Below are 12,650 nucleotides of genomic sequence, written 5' to 3' on the forward strand. Positions count from 1 at the left end.
GTATCCCTGATTGACAGGTACTAGGTCTACAATTCACCTAGTGGTAGGCCCTGAGGACGTTAAGATAAAATGTGGCTTAACAACACTACTGTCAACAGGGTCACTTTTGCTTTTCTTTGCTCGGTTGAGGTTAGAAGGCGTTTTCGTAGGGAAGACCCTTCGCCACTTCTTATTGAGGTCATTTTCATTATTCCCAGTTTGGTTGCAAGGCAGACGCTGGCGACCCCCATTGTGGGTACGTCGAGTGATGGCTCATGATTAACTACATCAAAAGGAATCACGCCATTCTAAATCGGGAACATAGTGCTCGATCGAGATCAAGACTAATTATCGACTAGTCTACAAAAGTCACAGCCACGGCCCGTCCGCCGGTCAGCCACAAGCTGCGGCTACTACTCGGGTAGTGACACATGCCAATCAGATAAGATCCTGCAAGTTGATGATAAACCAGGTTTCCTACTCGTTTCTAGAAACATTTGTCTCCCTTCTCTCATGCATGATTACTCTGCGCGGATCATCATCAGCAGGAGCATCGGCATACCATGATCTTCTCCCTGCCGGTCGGTCCCAAGAAAACATACGAGCGAAAAAGAAAAAAATCGTTATTGTCTTACAAATGGAAGCCTCCATCGGAAAGCTGTTGATGATTACAGTATTCCGCATCCATCGGGTTAAACGGTAAATCTATACAAAGAGTCGAGCGCTCCGATCAGTCACTCTACTCTACTGGAAATCATGCTTGAATTGCTCCCGGCGGACATCCTCCCGTAACGTTTCCCAACAATAATCGTGAGAGCATAGGAGGGGGTGAAAAGAGGAATTGCTTTTTTTCTTTTTTCTTTTTTTTTCTTCGTTTTTACCGGGGATACGTTACTTGCTCGTGAAGCGAGGGAGAGGGAAAAAAAAACGAACGGATAAAAAAAAAAAAAAAAAGAGATCATTGTCAACTAGTGGATACGTATGTACCTACCGGCAAGTACCTACTAATTATCCAAGTGTCGCTTGCTCCAGTGGGACATGCCGGTAGGGCGAAAACACCAAAGATTAGTTACATACCAAATTTCAAAACCTCGATAAATCCTCAAACCTCCGATCGAGAATCACAACCGGAAACGTACCCCTAACCCCCCAACCCCCAGCACCCCCTCCCAGACGCTTTCAACAACCCTGAGCAACACCCCTTACCCACATAACCCCGGAATTTCGCTCTGAGCGTTTCCCCTACTAGGCATGTCCCCATATTCCAATTCAGGGTCCCCCATTTTATCCCCGCGCTCCAATGGGATCAACGAGATGATATGACGTCCAACTCTACTCTAACCACGTGGGTGCAGGTCTCATCGATCGATCTCAGATCTTGAGCCCCATCGATGGACACATTTTCCAGCCTGGGAAAAAGAGCGGAGCAAACAGGATAAGCCAGGTGGCGACAACACCGAGTAGGTACTCTACCATACCGAACCAAGCGCGTTAAAAGTCACTGGACATGATAAGGAAACATGACAAACAAGAAAGATGCGCGGCTAAACACAAGGAGGAGAGAAAGAGAGCGACATCACTGGCAGAGATCCAGGTAGATGAATTGAGGACCAATGAATCGGAATCCGAGGTGCGATATCAGGTACATTCAAACGATGGCTGGTGACTCGCTCATAAGCATCAAGCAGTGCCAGGGAAGGAAAGAGGAATAAACGAAGGCAGGAACAACAAGCAGTAGCAGTAGCAGCAGCGCAGAGCAGCAGCATCAACTACGCAATCAATCTCGAGAACTGTCGATGTTTGCTTTTTTTTGGTGATGTGAGTGAGCGTGGGTGAGTGTATTCCTGCTTATTTGCGTTGACCGACATATCTACCTACTCTAGACCAGTGAGTATACGCGCACCGTGCCAATGTGATTATAGGCGCTAGTTCTGTGCGTACATATATGTACCTAAACACACGTATCGAAACGGAGTAATTGTTCGATACAGTAGAGTCGAGAGATCCGCTGTGACTGTTGTTAGATTAAACCTGAGTGAGCCTACATGGCAGTAGGCGTGTCCACGGTACTTATTGCACTGACTCCCCTCACACTACTAGGACTGGGCTGGGCTGGGGTTAAGGAAGGCTACTCCTAGCCTTCCCGACCCTAGACCTCACCCCAGACCTAATTGAAATCCTTAAGAAGGGGCTTAAGTTGCTATGCTACTAGCGAACTAGGTGAGTGAGTAGCTGAACGAACGTGTGCCAACGATCGAATCGAACGTGATCGGATCGAATCGAACAATTTCAAAGCTAAAACAAGACTGTGCTCAACCAAATCTCCCATTCCTATTCTTGTTTCCCCTCAGATAAATAAATATCTATATATATCCAAGCATCCCCCCCCCCCTCGCCTTCTCCTCCCTGGGGGGAGAGGAAATGGGGGGAGAGGAAATTAGAGTAGAACAGAAGTGTGGAAAATCGATTTCCTTCTCGAGATTACTATGTACTACATATCGTGATGACCCTCGAAGTGAGCAAGAAAAAAACATGGTTAACTCCAACACCCCCTGGCACCCAACCCCCGACATGATATGCGAAAGAGATAATGAAAAGAGACCCATGAAGCTCCAGGCATAAAAGAAAAACTCCCCCATCAAATTCCATCATGTATGCGGGCTACTTACTAATAATAGAGCCCTTAAACAACAAAAATGCGCCTTCATGAGCCTCTTTTATATAAATTTATCCAAGAGAAATAGAAATAAAATAGAAATAGATAAATAGAGAAAACCCAGAAACCGTGAAACCAACCCAGACAGGACAAATTCATAAAGCTAATAGCTAATGGGTATGAAATAAAACAAAAACATGCAATGCAAGATATATAAAGAATAGGAAAAGAAAAAAAAAAGGAAAAAAAACTCCTAAAACGCTCCGAAGACACCCCATGATATCAAATCAAAGCATGAAAATAAAAATAAACAGGACAGAACAAGAAATCCTTCGCTAAAACCCCCCAACAAACAATTCCAAAATCCAGACACGCTAAAATAGGCAGCCAAAAACTTTGTACTCAAAAACCAAAATCAACAAGAAACAAATTCTTTCAGTAATCGTCATCCAACGTGATGCCCTTCTCACTCTTCCTAGCCTTGCGGACAAGCCCGGTAGCGCTTTCCGATGACGAGGTTCCAGAGCAACGTCCCCTCTTCAGTGTTGGCCTATCATCCAACATCCCAAAACCATCCTCTTCGTCATCCCCAGCCGAGGATGAGAATTGATCTCCACTTGTTCCACTGTCCGGACTATCAGCCCAGTCATCTCCACCCAAATCCATGATGCCCATTGTCGGTGGTTGGATCATATTGGCCTCGTTAACGGGAACTACTGCAGGGCTTGAGTAACCACTAGCGTCACCAGCGGTAGCGGCAGATGAACCAGCCTCGCCAGATTCGGTCCTGGGTACTGCAGGTCGGTAGATTTTCATTCCGTTGGCGGCAAGGATGTCATGGCTCAGGTCATCTTCATCGTCACCTGAGTTGCTATAACAGTTGGTATTGCTTGCACGCCCCAACATTGCGCGAAGATAAGAACCTTCTGAGCTCGAAGAGAGAGGATCGGCACCGGAATCTGTATCAACGGAAGAGGTTTCATCTGAAGGTGCCCAACACCCGTAGCTGGCAGGAGGAAGTTGCGAAGGTTCAAGCCTTAGTATGTGTGCCGACACAAGCTCGGGGTTCATGAGCTTATGACGATGGAGTTTTCGGCGGGTGTTTTTGGTAACGGCTGGTTCCGAAGATTCCGAATCCGAGTCTGCTGAATCATCGGCATCTGATTCGGCAGAGCGCTCGTCTCCAGAATCTACAATCGAGTTGCTCTCGTCCTCGGATCCCTCATCGGATGACTCCTCACCCGATTCGGTCAAGTTCTCGTTCTGTTGGAAAACATCGATCGACGATTTCGGGATTGAATGCGAGATCTTCCTCAGAATTCTCGATTTGGACAACTTCTTCCTTGAACAAGGCAGTGCACCGTTGGCATTTTGCGGGAGCAAAAAATGCCTCTTTTGCACGTTAATTGCAAAGTTGTCATCCGGAAGCACTCCACCGATTCCAGAGACCTCCAACTCTATTGGCGGAGGGGGGGTATGGGTGATACACGAAGAAAATTGCGGTGAAAATTGAAGTCCCACATCAATGTCAGAATCGATATTCATAGAATCATTGTCCGAGGGCATTGACGGTGGCGTGTCCTTTGAGAATAGCGGGCTTTCCCTTTTGGTGTTTGGGCTTGATGGCACGTGTGTCGGCCTTTCTCCAATTGGGTTGTTTGTGAATCTCTCGTATGGGAATCCCGTGAGATATTTGCCATCTCTCACAACTTGAGTAGTCAGGTCCGTGCAGAATTTTCCGCCCTCGTAGTAGATGATTGGCCCGTCCAGGGGAGTTGTCTTTTTTGTCACACTAGTCATACCCCCCTCATCTGAACTTCCACGTGGGTAAGATCCCATTGAGGTACTGAGTGTGCTGGAAGTGTCGTCGTCAAAGGATTGAGATTGGGCAAACATGGGTTTGTAGTGAAATTTGTCGCTCATGCTTTGCGGAGAAAGTGCTGGGAGTCTTCGGCTTGATGAGCTCGCTCTTCCTCGTGATCCGGATTTTGACTTTGGGTCAATTGACATGGGGTTTCCATCCGAATCATTTGGTGATCTTTTCCTCATACCATCCCAGTCTTCAGGACTTCCATCACTAGTGATACTCGCACTGTCAACACCACTCCCCGATGAACTCTCACTGCTCAACCTTGTACCCTCCAGACCGCCTCTCCACCGTACCATCTTCCCATCCATAGACAATTCCAACTTATCACTAGTAGCCATGATAGCCTTCTTGACGAACGGAACAGTGACGCTGATGGTGTGCAATTGTGCCATGTTGATTATCAAATTCAAGTAAAACCATCCATCTCCCAATCCCTCGGCTCTGGTTCCTACCACCGCGCTGTGTGTCAGATTGGAAAGATACTCAATGTTGTCTTCAGCCTTTGTCAGACGCTTGGGATCGAGGTCTTTAGGCCTGGTGGGACGTTGGTCCGTAACCGCGTCCGATCCGATAGCGTGTGGTTCTGACTGCGAGACAACTATAGGTTCAACGAATTCAGCTGCCTGTCTATCTTGAAGGGGATTCATCATCGAGGCTGTTCGCGCACCCTCCTCGGGTATGACGTTCCCAACGTTTGAACCAGAACGATCAGAATTGGTGCTTTCTGGAGTGGATCCAGAGTTCTTTGACTTATAGCCGGTGAATAGTTGCTCGAGCTTCCGTACGACCTCCTTCATCTTTGCCCTTTCTGAAGTAGGTGGTGCTAGTGGAGAGGAAGACATTACGCTACCACCAGACATCTTGTCACTTGCCGATGAGGAGCGAGCGACATGAGACTTTGTCTTGACATGGGATGATGGTGCAACCGATGTGGTCCCAGACCGTGAGTTGGAAGCATATGCAGAGTCGGCAATGTTAAGTGATGAAGTGGAAGGGTTTATTGAGGGTAAGCTAGGGCTCAAAGAAGTCTCCGGAGATTTCTTTGATGATGAGACGGGTGATTGATCGCTGTCAAGAGTTGAAGCGAATCCCTGTAGTAAACGTTCAAGCTCCTGCTTCTTGTGTCTAATAAAGGTATTAGTAACCGTAAATGGTAGACGTGGGGGTGAAGCGAAGGGTCGTACAATGGCAGTCCATGCATTCGGACCTCGAACAACTTCTCTTCGGCCAAACCACCGCCATGGAGACCTTCGAGTTTCTTTAGACGCTTCTTGAGTTTTTGGTCTAAGTAAACAAACAAACATGTTAGCACTTGTGTCATGTTAGGTGTGGTTAGTATCGTTACATACTCTTGATGGTGAGGTCATCAATGACGCTTCGGAAGCTATCGCTGTTGCTTTCCTCTGTACTGTCGATGAGTCCTATCGAACCGGCAGGATGAAGACGCTTCATACCAGCTCTTGAACTTCTATTTGGATACATTCTGTTAAGACGGGAGTATCGAGAAATACTGCCGACGGCGCTCTTCTTGTAGGCATTATTTGGGAGGTAGTAAGGAGGATCGTCTATTACACAAAAAAAAATATAACCGTCAGCATCAAATCGTCGTTTGAATCGAGAAAACCCCTGCCAAGACGCTATTCCGAAATGAAGGATCGTATCGTACCATCTAGTTGAGCATAATTATTTCCTCCAACATCACGATTAAAAGTGTTGAACCAATCTTCCGAACCACTATTGTGAGCCCCGCTATCTGCGATGCTTTCCAGGTCGATCTCACCTGAGGCCGATTCGGCTCCGTCACCGGCTCCCGAGGCCGCACTCCCTCCAGAGGACCCAAATTTCCACCCGAGCATGGCCTCGTCTCTCGGGTCTTCAGGTGGAGGACTTGGAAACATCGAAGCGTCGCCACTTGTGAAACCACTGTCTCCGTGATGTGTAGGTTGAGGCCTTCCGTCTCTTGTGAACTGTTGCTGTTGCTGCTCTTGATCAAACATTCCCGCCATATTGTTGTTTCCTCTCTCTCTTTTCCTTGAAGGTATTGATTCTATGCCAGGTAGGTGTGGTGGTATGTGTGTTGTGGTAGTTGTGTATTCCATAGGGCCTTGATGTTGATGCCTTAGGGAATTTGAATCTTCAAGTGCCGTTCGGCGTTGATGTCGATGATGATTGTCTTGCATAGAAGAAGGAGGAGAAGCAAGAGCAGAATTAGAGGACGGTCTGACGGGCAATTGCTGATGGGAGGAGGAGTCGAGGTCGTGTCTCAGGTGTGTGCGGCCAGGATCGGGTTGGGAGGGTTGTTGCTGTTGAGTGGACATAATTGGTAACATGCTTTCTTGGTGATGGGATCTTGAATTGGTATGGTGATCGAAGTTTATGTGAAGTTCCGGCTGACCGGTGTTGATCGAGTAGTCATCGTCGGCTTCGTATTGAGCCAGAGTTAACGCTTTGTACTGAGAGGAAGAATGTTCCTCCAGATTTATGCCCGGGGCAGCCGTTTTTATTTCTTTGTGGAGAAATACCGCTGGGCGCCTTTTGCTTTAATTTATTTTCACGTGGTTACTGAAGGAAGAATATGGAACAGCAAAAGACAGGTGTTTTTGAAGTATGGTGATGATAAACGGTCAGCGTGATGAGGGGCTCAGGATCTTTTTTTTCTCTCTTAGCTAAGAAAGACTTTCGGGGTTTACTGTTCACTGTTGTGTTGGGGGGGGAAATATTTGTAGATTGATCGCGGTGGCGGGCGATCGAGGGGGAGAAGTAGGCAAGGAGCCACGCCGTTGATAGATATCTTGAAGTAGGTAGGGTCTGCTGCGTCTGCTGCGTCTGCGTGTGTGTCTCAAGATCTGGTCGGGCCAGAGGCAGAACCAAGCGAGTCCTTTTTTTATTTGACTAGCCTAGAAGATAATGGTATGTAGGTAGGGATAGCGGAGGGTGTGTTGGTAGAGCGTATGGGTAAATTTGGTGTGGAGTGAGTGATAGTAGGTAAGGTTGTTAGGGATTATTTGGGGGGGTGGCAGATTTGCTGCAAGGTGCTTTGCGTGGGGAGCGGGCGGATTCAAAACTGGTAGAACGGGGAACAGGGACAGAAAGACGGTGAATGGGTACTGGGAACACAAGAAGGGGGAAACCTCGGGGTGAGGGAGGGGGGTGGCTGTAGCAGAGAAACAAATGAGGTGAAATAATAAGCTATGTAGAGAGGGTCGTGTTCTGTATCTATGCGGTGTTCGTGTTCGATATAAATCCGAGTGGTTTTTTCTCTTTGGACGGATGAGGCTTCTAGCCAGTGGGATCTTTGAATTGGGGTTTTCTTTATTTTATTTTTCCCTCCTTGCCTGACTTCTTTTGGTGAAATATGTTTTATTTTCTTATTTTTCTTTGATGACAGCTGTAGTTCCTGATGGTCACGTACTTATTATTTTGCTCTTGCAGCAGTGCCTGAGTTGTTTGTGCTTGTGCTTAAGATGCAGTTTGGGGCTTATGAAGATCAAGGGGAGGGGCAAGGCTTTGAAATGAGTACGGTGAGTGAGTATACGTGAATGAATGGGCAAGGGGAGGGGTTAGATGAAATTTTGTTTCTGCAGAGTTTCTGTTGTTCAGTTGTTTTCTGCTGGTTCTATTTGATTTAGCGTGCAGCGCGTTTTGCAGCATTCCAGTCAGTGAGGAGTATAATGCTTCCTGCTCTTCTGGCGGTGTTTGTTGTTATTGTTTCTGCTGACGACCTATGATGCCGATGTCAATCTCGTGGGTACGTACAGACCGCAGTATGCTAGTAGGTATGTCCGTGTGTACGTACATACGCAGTCAGTCGAAAGTGCTGTTTCTAGAGCAGGTATGGTATTATGTAGCTAGCTGCTAACTAGGCTCCAGGCGCTGCTGCTCCTCCGGAGGTCTAGGCTGTATGCGATAAAATTAATAGTGCTCTAGAGAGCACAAGCAAGCGGACGCTGATTTGATCGAATCGGCAACTCGATGAATCAACAGTTAGAACGAACTAATCGAGGGAGATCTATTGATGAGACGACACGGACGAGTGCTTTGCTGTAATATTGTGTTTCCGGGGGCTGATCGCCTTGGGTCCTGGGAGGCAGGCACGCTGCTGTGGCTGCTGGCTGATGTCGTTCTGCTGCTCGGGGCCGGGGCCAGTGGTGGTACTGGTCTCCTGTTCTGACGAGTCCATGGATCCAACAAGCAAGTCCACCTCTCTCCTCTGATCCCATCTGAGTGACTCTGCCCTGATCCACCGAACCGTTGCAGTGTTGTGCGCTGCTGCTGCTGGTGCTGCTGGTGGTGGTACCTCCTGCCTGCCATTCCGCCCATCTATCTGCCCTTGTTGCTGCCATCTCGTTCGCAAGACTCTCCCGGGTCCTTGCCAGAGTATTGTGCGATCTCGATGTTCCGCGACATTGCCTGCCCCCCCCCCTTCCGTTAGATTACCACCATAGAATCGATGCCAAGTCGCCAAGTCGCCAAGTCGCCAAGAATGTAGCGTAAATCGAGCATACTAAGACATCTGAGAACCGGGAGCGTTACGGTCAACAGGGTCTCACATCATCCTTCCACCTGCAAAGCATTCACCTCCTCCGCATCCAACCTCCCCTTGTCGACTTCATTAACCCCACCATGTGAATCCATCGAATCCACCCCACTAAAACAGCCTTGGTGACCCCCATTCTCAAATACCAAAACCCCCAAAGTGATCCCCTGGGCCTGCATGTAGAGTACATACCTCCTATTCTATTCTTGGACACGCGTTATCGCTCTTGTCTGTCTCTTTCTTGCCCGTAAAGTAACCCTGAAGAGCCCCACGGACCACACACCCACTCACTCCTCTTTCCCCGATAAACTCAAAATTGTGAACCACGCAGCAAGGCGTGGGAACTTGTGGACCCTGAGGTGCGCAAGCATGCTCGATAGGGAAATGGGAGCGAAGCTCTCCCCCTTCTCCGGAGGTATGTAAGATGCCGGCTGTCAAAAGCAATCCTCAAACTCTACAAATTGCGTTCCTGGTAGAACCAGACCCCCAAATCTTATTTGTCAATGATCGATTGACCAGCCTAGGCATGTCAGGGTCCAAATGTTTACAGGACCCTTGGGGCTAGGGGTGGATCACTAGACTTGCTTTTGTTCATTAGCTTCCATGTGGAGGGTTGGTAGGCATCCACTTTTGGCCCACGCTAACTACTAAAGAAAAGCAACTCTAGCAATTCACCCCTAGCCCCAAGGTCCCGTCTGGACTCCCATTTGGATCTTGACGGGCTTGGGTTGGCTGACAGGTTAATCATTGACAAACAAGAGTTGGAGTTTGGACTGTTTTACTAGGAATATACCGGTAGGTAAACCACAACTCCCAGAGCATGAGTATTCAGGCACCGTTCTTTGGCCTACACAAATGAAAACGCCGCAAACATCTACCGCGCGTGCCGGTACCTATGATGAAAGCAATAATCTCATCAACTCAAAATCATGAGGTAAGTACTCTACCCTACTATGCACCGCGAAGGGCATTAGAGAAGAGAAGAGAAGAGAAAATAGAAACGAAACGCGCAAATTAAAAAAGCGCTCATCCAAAGAGGATAAGCGTGCGCTCTCTCCGAGATCTCGTTCTCATCGGTGCCAGATAGATAAAGTAAAACAAGTCCCCCCAGCCAGGCTCCAAAGAAAGGCAGAGAAAACACTCTACGAGTCGGTCGGCTCAAGCCGTCGGAACCCAAGCCAACCTTGCTAGGGAGGAGAGGGGGAGGGGAGGGTCACGGTCCGACAGACAGCAACATAAAAAAACGATCGAGATTCAGCAGTGAGTCGAAAGTGGGAAAATAGAGTGGCCCGCAACGTTACTAGCCTGCCAGCCCTTGTCCCTGCTCTCGCGTATCCTCAACAGTGGGAACGGCGACCGATTGATTTGCACGCAGCGCACGAGTTGTGGCCGTGGCCCTCGTGTGGCAGTACATCGGACACATGCTATGCGGATTAGGCAGAGGGATTCAAATAATCAATTGTTTCCTGATTCTGATCGAGATCCCCATCTCTGACAGCGAAATCGACCCAAATCGGTTTTCAACCCCAGCAAAGGAAGCGTGGCCAACTGTAAAATGATTATGACCCATACGGTAGAAGACCCATAGAGGATTATTACCCTCTGTGGTAAGAATATCATCTACGCGTACGGCAAAAAAAGGAAGTGGAGGGAGCGGAAGGGCAAAACCACGCACAAGTTTCCGCCCGTCGGTCTGTATGTCGACGGGGTCGGTTGCTCGGGGTGGTCGCTTCCTTTTCCTCGCGAAGCTCATACGTCGCCTGTGCAACCGAAATCAGGATAGACGGATTTGAAGCCATAGATTCGACGGGCGTGCAAATCGTCGATGTCTCGCCGACCATGCCTGCCCGGGTCACCAGAGCGCAGCTGGCAAGCAGACTAGCAGGCTGGTAGCCAGCGAGCGAGCGAACCTGTTGGAGATTAAGAAACCGTTAGAGCGGACAAACGTGGGGTGGTCAGCCAGCCAGCCAGCCTGTTGAAATAGAACTTCTCGATGCTCACCTTAAGCTGCGATCCCCACAACCCCAAGCTGCTGCTGGGAGCGCCAAAAGAAACCTCCGATGCGTTGATTGACCTCCCTTAGGAAACGGGGTACGATCAGCGCTGTCATTTGAGATGAGAGACTTTGGGTCCTACTTTTTTTCTTCTGTCCCTTTCCTGCTTCGTCTTTGCTCGTTCGCGCTCCGGGCGGGGTTGATGGTTTTTTTTTTTTTTTTTCTCTTCTGCGCGGTCCTTTGGCAATTTCTTGCTTTGAGGGGAAGTTGACGATGAGGACAACAAAGACGTCGTGAGCTGCGAACAAGCGGGGGCCGGGTCGGGTGAGGAGTTGGAAGCTCTCTGGCTGGCTGGCTGGCGGCGACGCCCTTTCGTAGTAGAAAAAGCAGGAATTCACCCTGACAGTCAGCAATGAGGGTCAATGATCAGAAATGTCGGAAAAGTAACGTTGCGACCGTGGGTACAAGGCTGGAGGAGCGTCCCCATGTCTCCATGTATCCGGTGTGGTGGATGGACCAAGGCGATAAGAGGTCAGAGACTTATCGGTTCGTGGCCCATGCAAGTAACGTGTTTCTGAGGGAAATGTACTATTTTTACACTATATGTTACCACCGGCCACCGTTTACAGAACTCTGGGACATTGGGATTCTGCGAGTTCCTGAGCCTATTCGCGAGGACTGGGATAAGGTGTACTGTAAAACAAAGTAATCTACGTTATGCATGTTGTATCTAAGCTGTCTCCCCGGTTCGAGATGGTTGGCTTTACAATTGAGCCCGATGCATGGGAGCATGGGGGCAGATTAAGATAAAGGGGGGTGGGTGGTGGGCAAGCGTGAGGGTGTGGAGGAAACAATTCACACACACACACACATACCACACACTCATTCATTCTGCACACTCTGCACACTCTGCTGCACACTCTTCGCGGTTTGCGGTGAGGAATTGATCATGAGGAATTGAATCAAAAGAGCCACAACGCGCGCGACTGCTGGATATCCCATGCAGAGGATACGTGTCTATATGTGCATCTGTTTTTAAGGAGAGGGAGGGAGGGCAAATCTAAATCTACAGAATATCTGTAAGTGCTGCGGACGAAGCGCCGTTGCACTCAATCAATTCAATCAATTCAATTCAATTCAATTCAATCAAATCAAATCAATTCAACTCAATTAATTGAGCCGGACGATCCCTCTAATAATACCACCATTGAGTGGTACAGCAATGAATATACAATGTCACGTAGTACCAGCTACTATGTAATACGATGGGGTATTACCATATCGCTCAGGCACGATAGGGACTTGACGATTTGGGCCTGACACATCCCGACTGTCGATCCCCCTCGGTGTTGGCGGGCTATGTAACATCCCGACACCATCCCGACTCCGCGAGCTGCGGAAGGCTCAGTAAGGACTTCGGCCTCCTTCCTCGCCTGGACCTTGGTCTAGAATTAGATGGTGGTGGTAGAGAGAGTAATATGCAGTTTAATACATGTATGGTCAGGGAGCTAGGAGGGGCAAGGGTTCCAGCTTCTGGAACCTCCAATTCACACATCTCAAATTGACGCTCAGACTTCAAGTACTCTCACTCACACTCACATTTCTTATCTTAAT

The 12,650-nt window shown here is 48.5% G+C and overlaps 3 protein-coding genes across 3 annotated transcripts; all 3 read right to left on the reverse strand.

Moving 5' to 3' along the window:
* Nucleotides 1-3,070: 3,070 nt before the first annotated feature.
* Nucleotides 3,071-6,823, reverse strand: LAJ45_04337 (uncharacterized protein; the record flags this gene model as incomplete). The annotated part of the gene is made up of 7 exons (XM_046113917.1): nucleotides 3,071-5,103; nucleotides 5,173-5,630; nucleotides 5,690-5,789; nucleotides 5,855-5,908; nucleotides 5,960-6,070; nucleotides 6,172-6,228; nucleotides 6,286-6,823. The coding sequence occupies 7 exons, from the start codon at nucleotides 6,821-6,823 to the stop codon at nucleotides 3,071-3,073; spliced, it is 3,351 nt and encodes a 1,116-aa protein (XP_045973019.1).
* Nucleotides 6,824-8,161: 1,338 nt separating this feature from the next.
* Nucleotides 8,162-8,848, reverse strand: LAJ45_04338 (uncharacterized protein; the record flags this gene model as incomplete). Its single annotated transcript, XM_046113918.1, has 3 exons — nucleotides 8,162-8,227; nucleotides 8,302-8,328; nucleotides 8,501-8,848. The coding sequence occupies 3 exons, from the start codon at nucleotides 8,846-8,848 to the stop codon at nucleotides 8,162-8,164; spliced, it is 441 nt and encodes a 146-aa protein (XP_045973020.1).
* Nucleotides 8,849-10,489: 1,641 nt separating this feature from the next.
* LAJ45_04339 (uncharacterized protein) lies at nucleotides 10,490-11,678 on the reverse strand (the record flags this gene model as incomplete). The annotated part of the gene is made up of 5 exons (XM_046113919.1): nucleotides 10,490-10,662; nucleotides 10,718-10,952; nucleotides 11,044-11,120; nucleotides 11,179-11,435; nucleotides 11,647-11,678. 5 exons carry the CDS (start codon nucleotides 11,676-11,678, stop codon nucleotides 10,490-10,492), a joined length of 774 nt encoding a protein of 257 aa, XP_045973021.1.
* Nucleotides 11,679-12,650: the final 972 nt, after the last annotated feature.

This window comes from Morchella importuna, assembly GCF_003444635.1.
Source record: "Morchella importuna strain M04M26 chromosome Unknown Morimp01GS010, whole genome shotgun sequence".
Lineage (NCBI taxonomy): Eukaryota > Fungi > Ascomycota > Pezizomycetes > Pezizales > Morchellaceae > Morchella > Morchella importuna.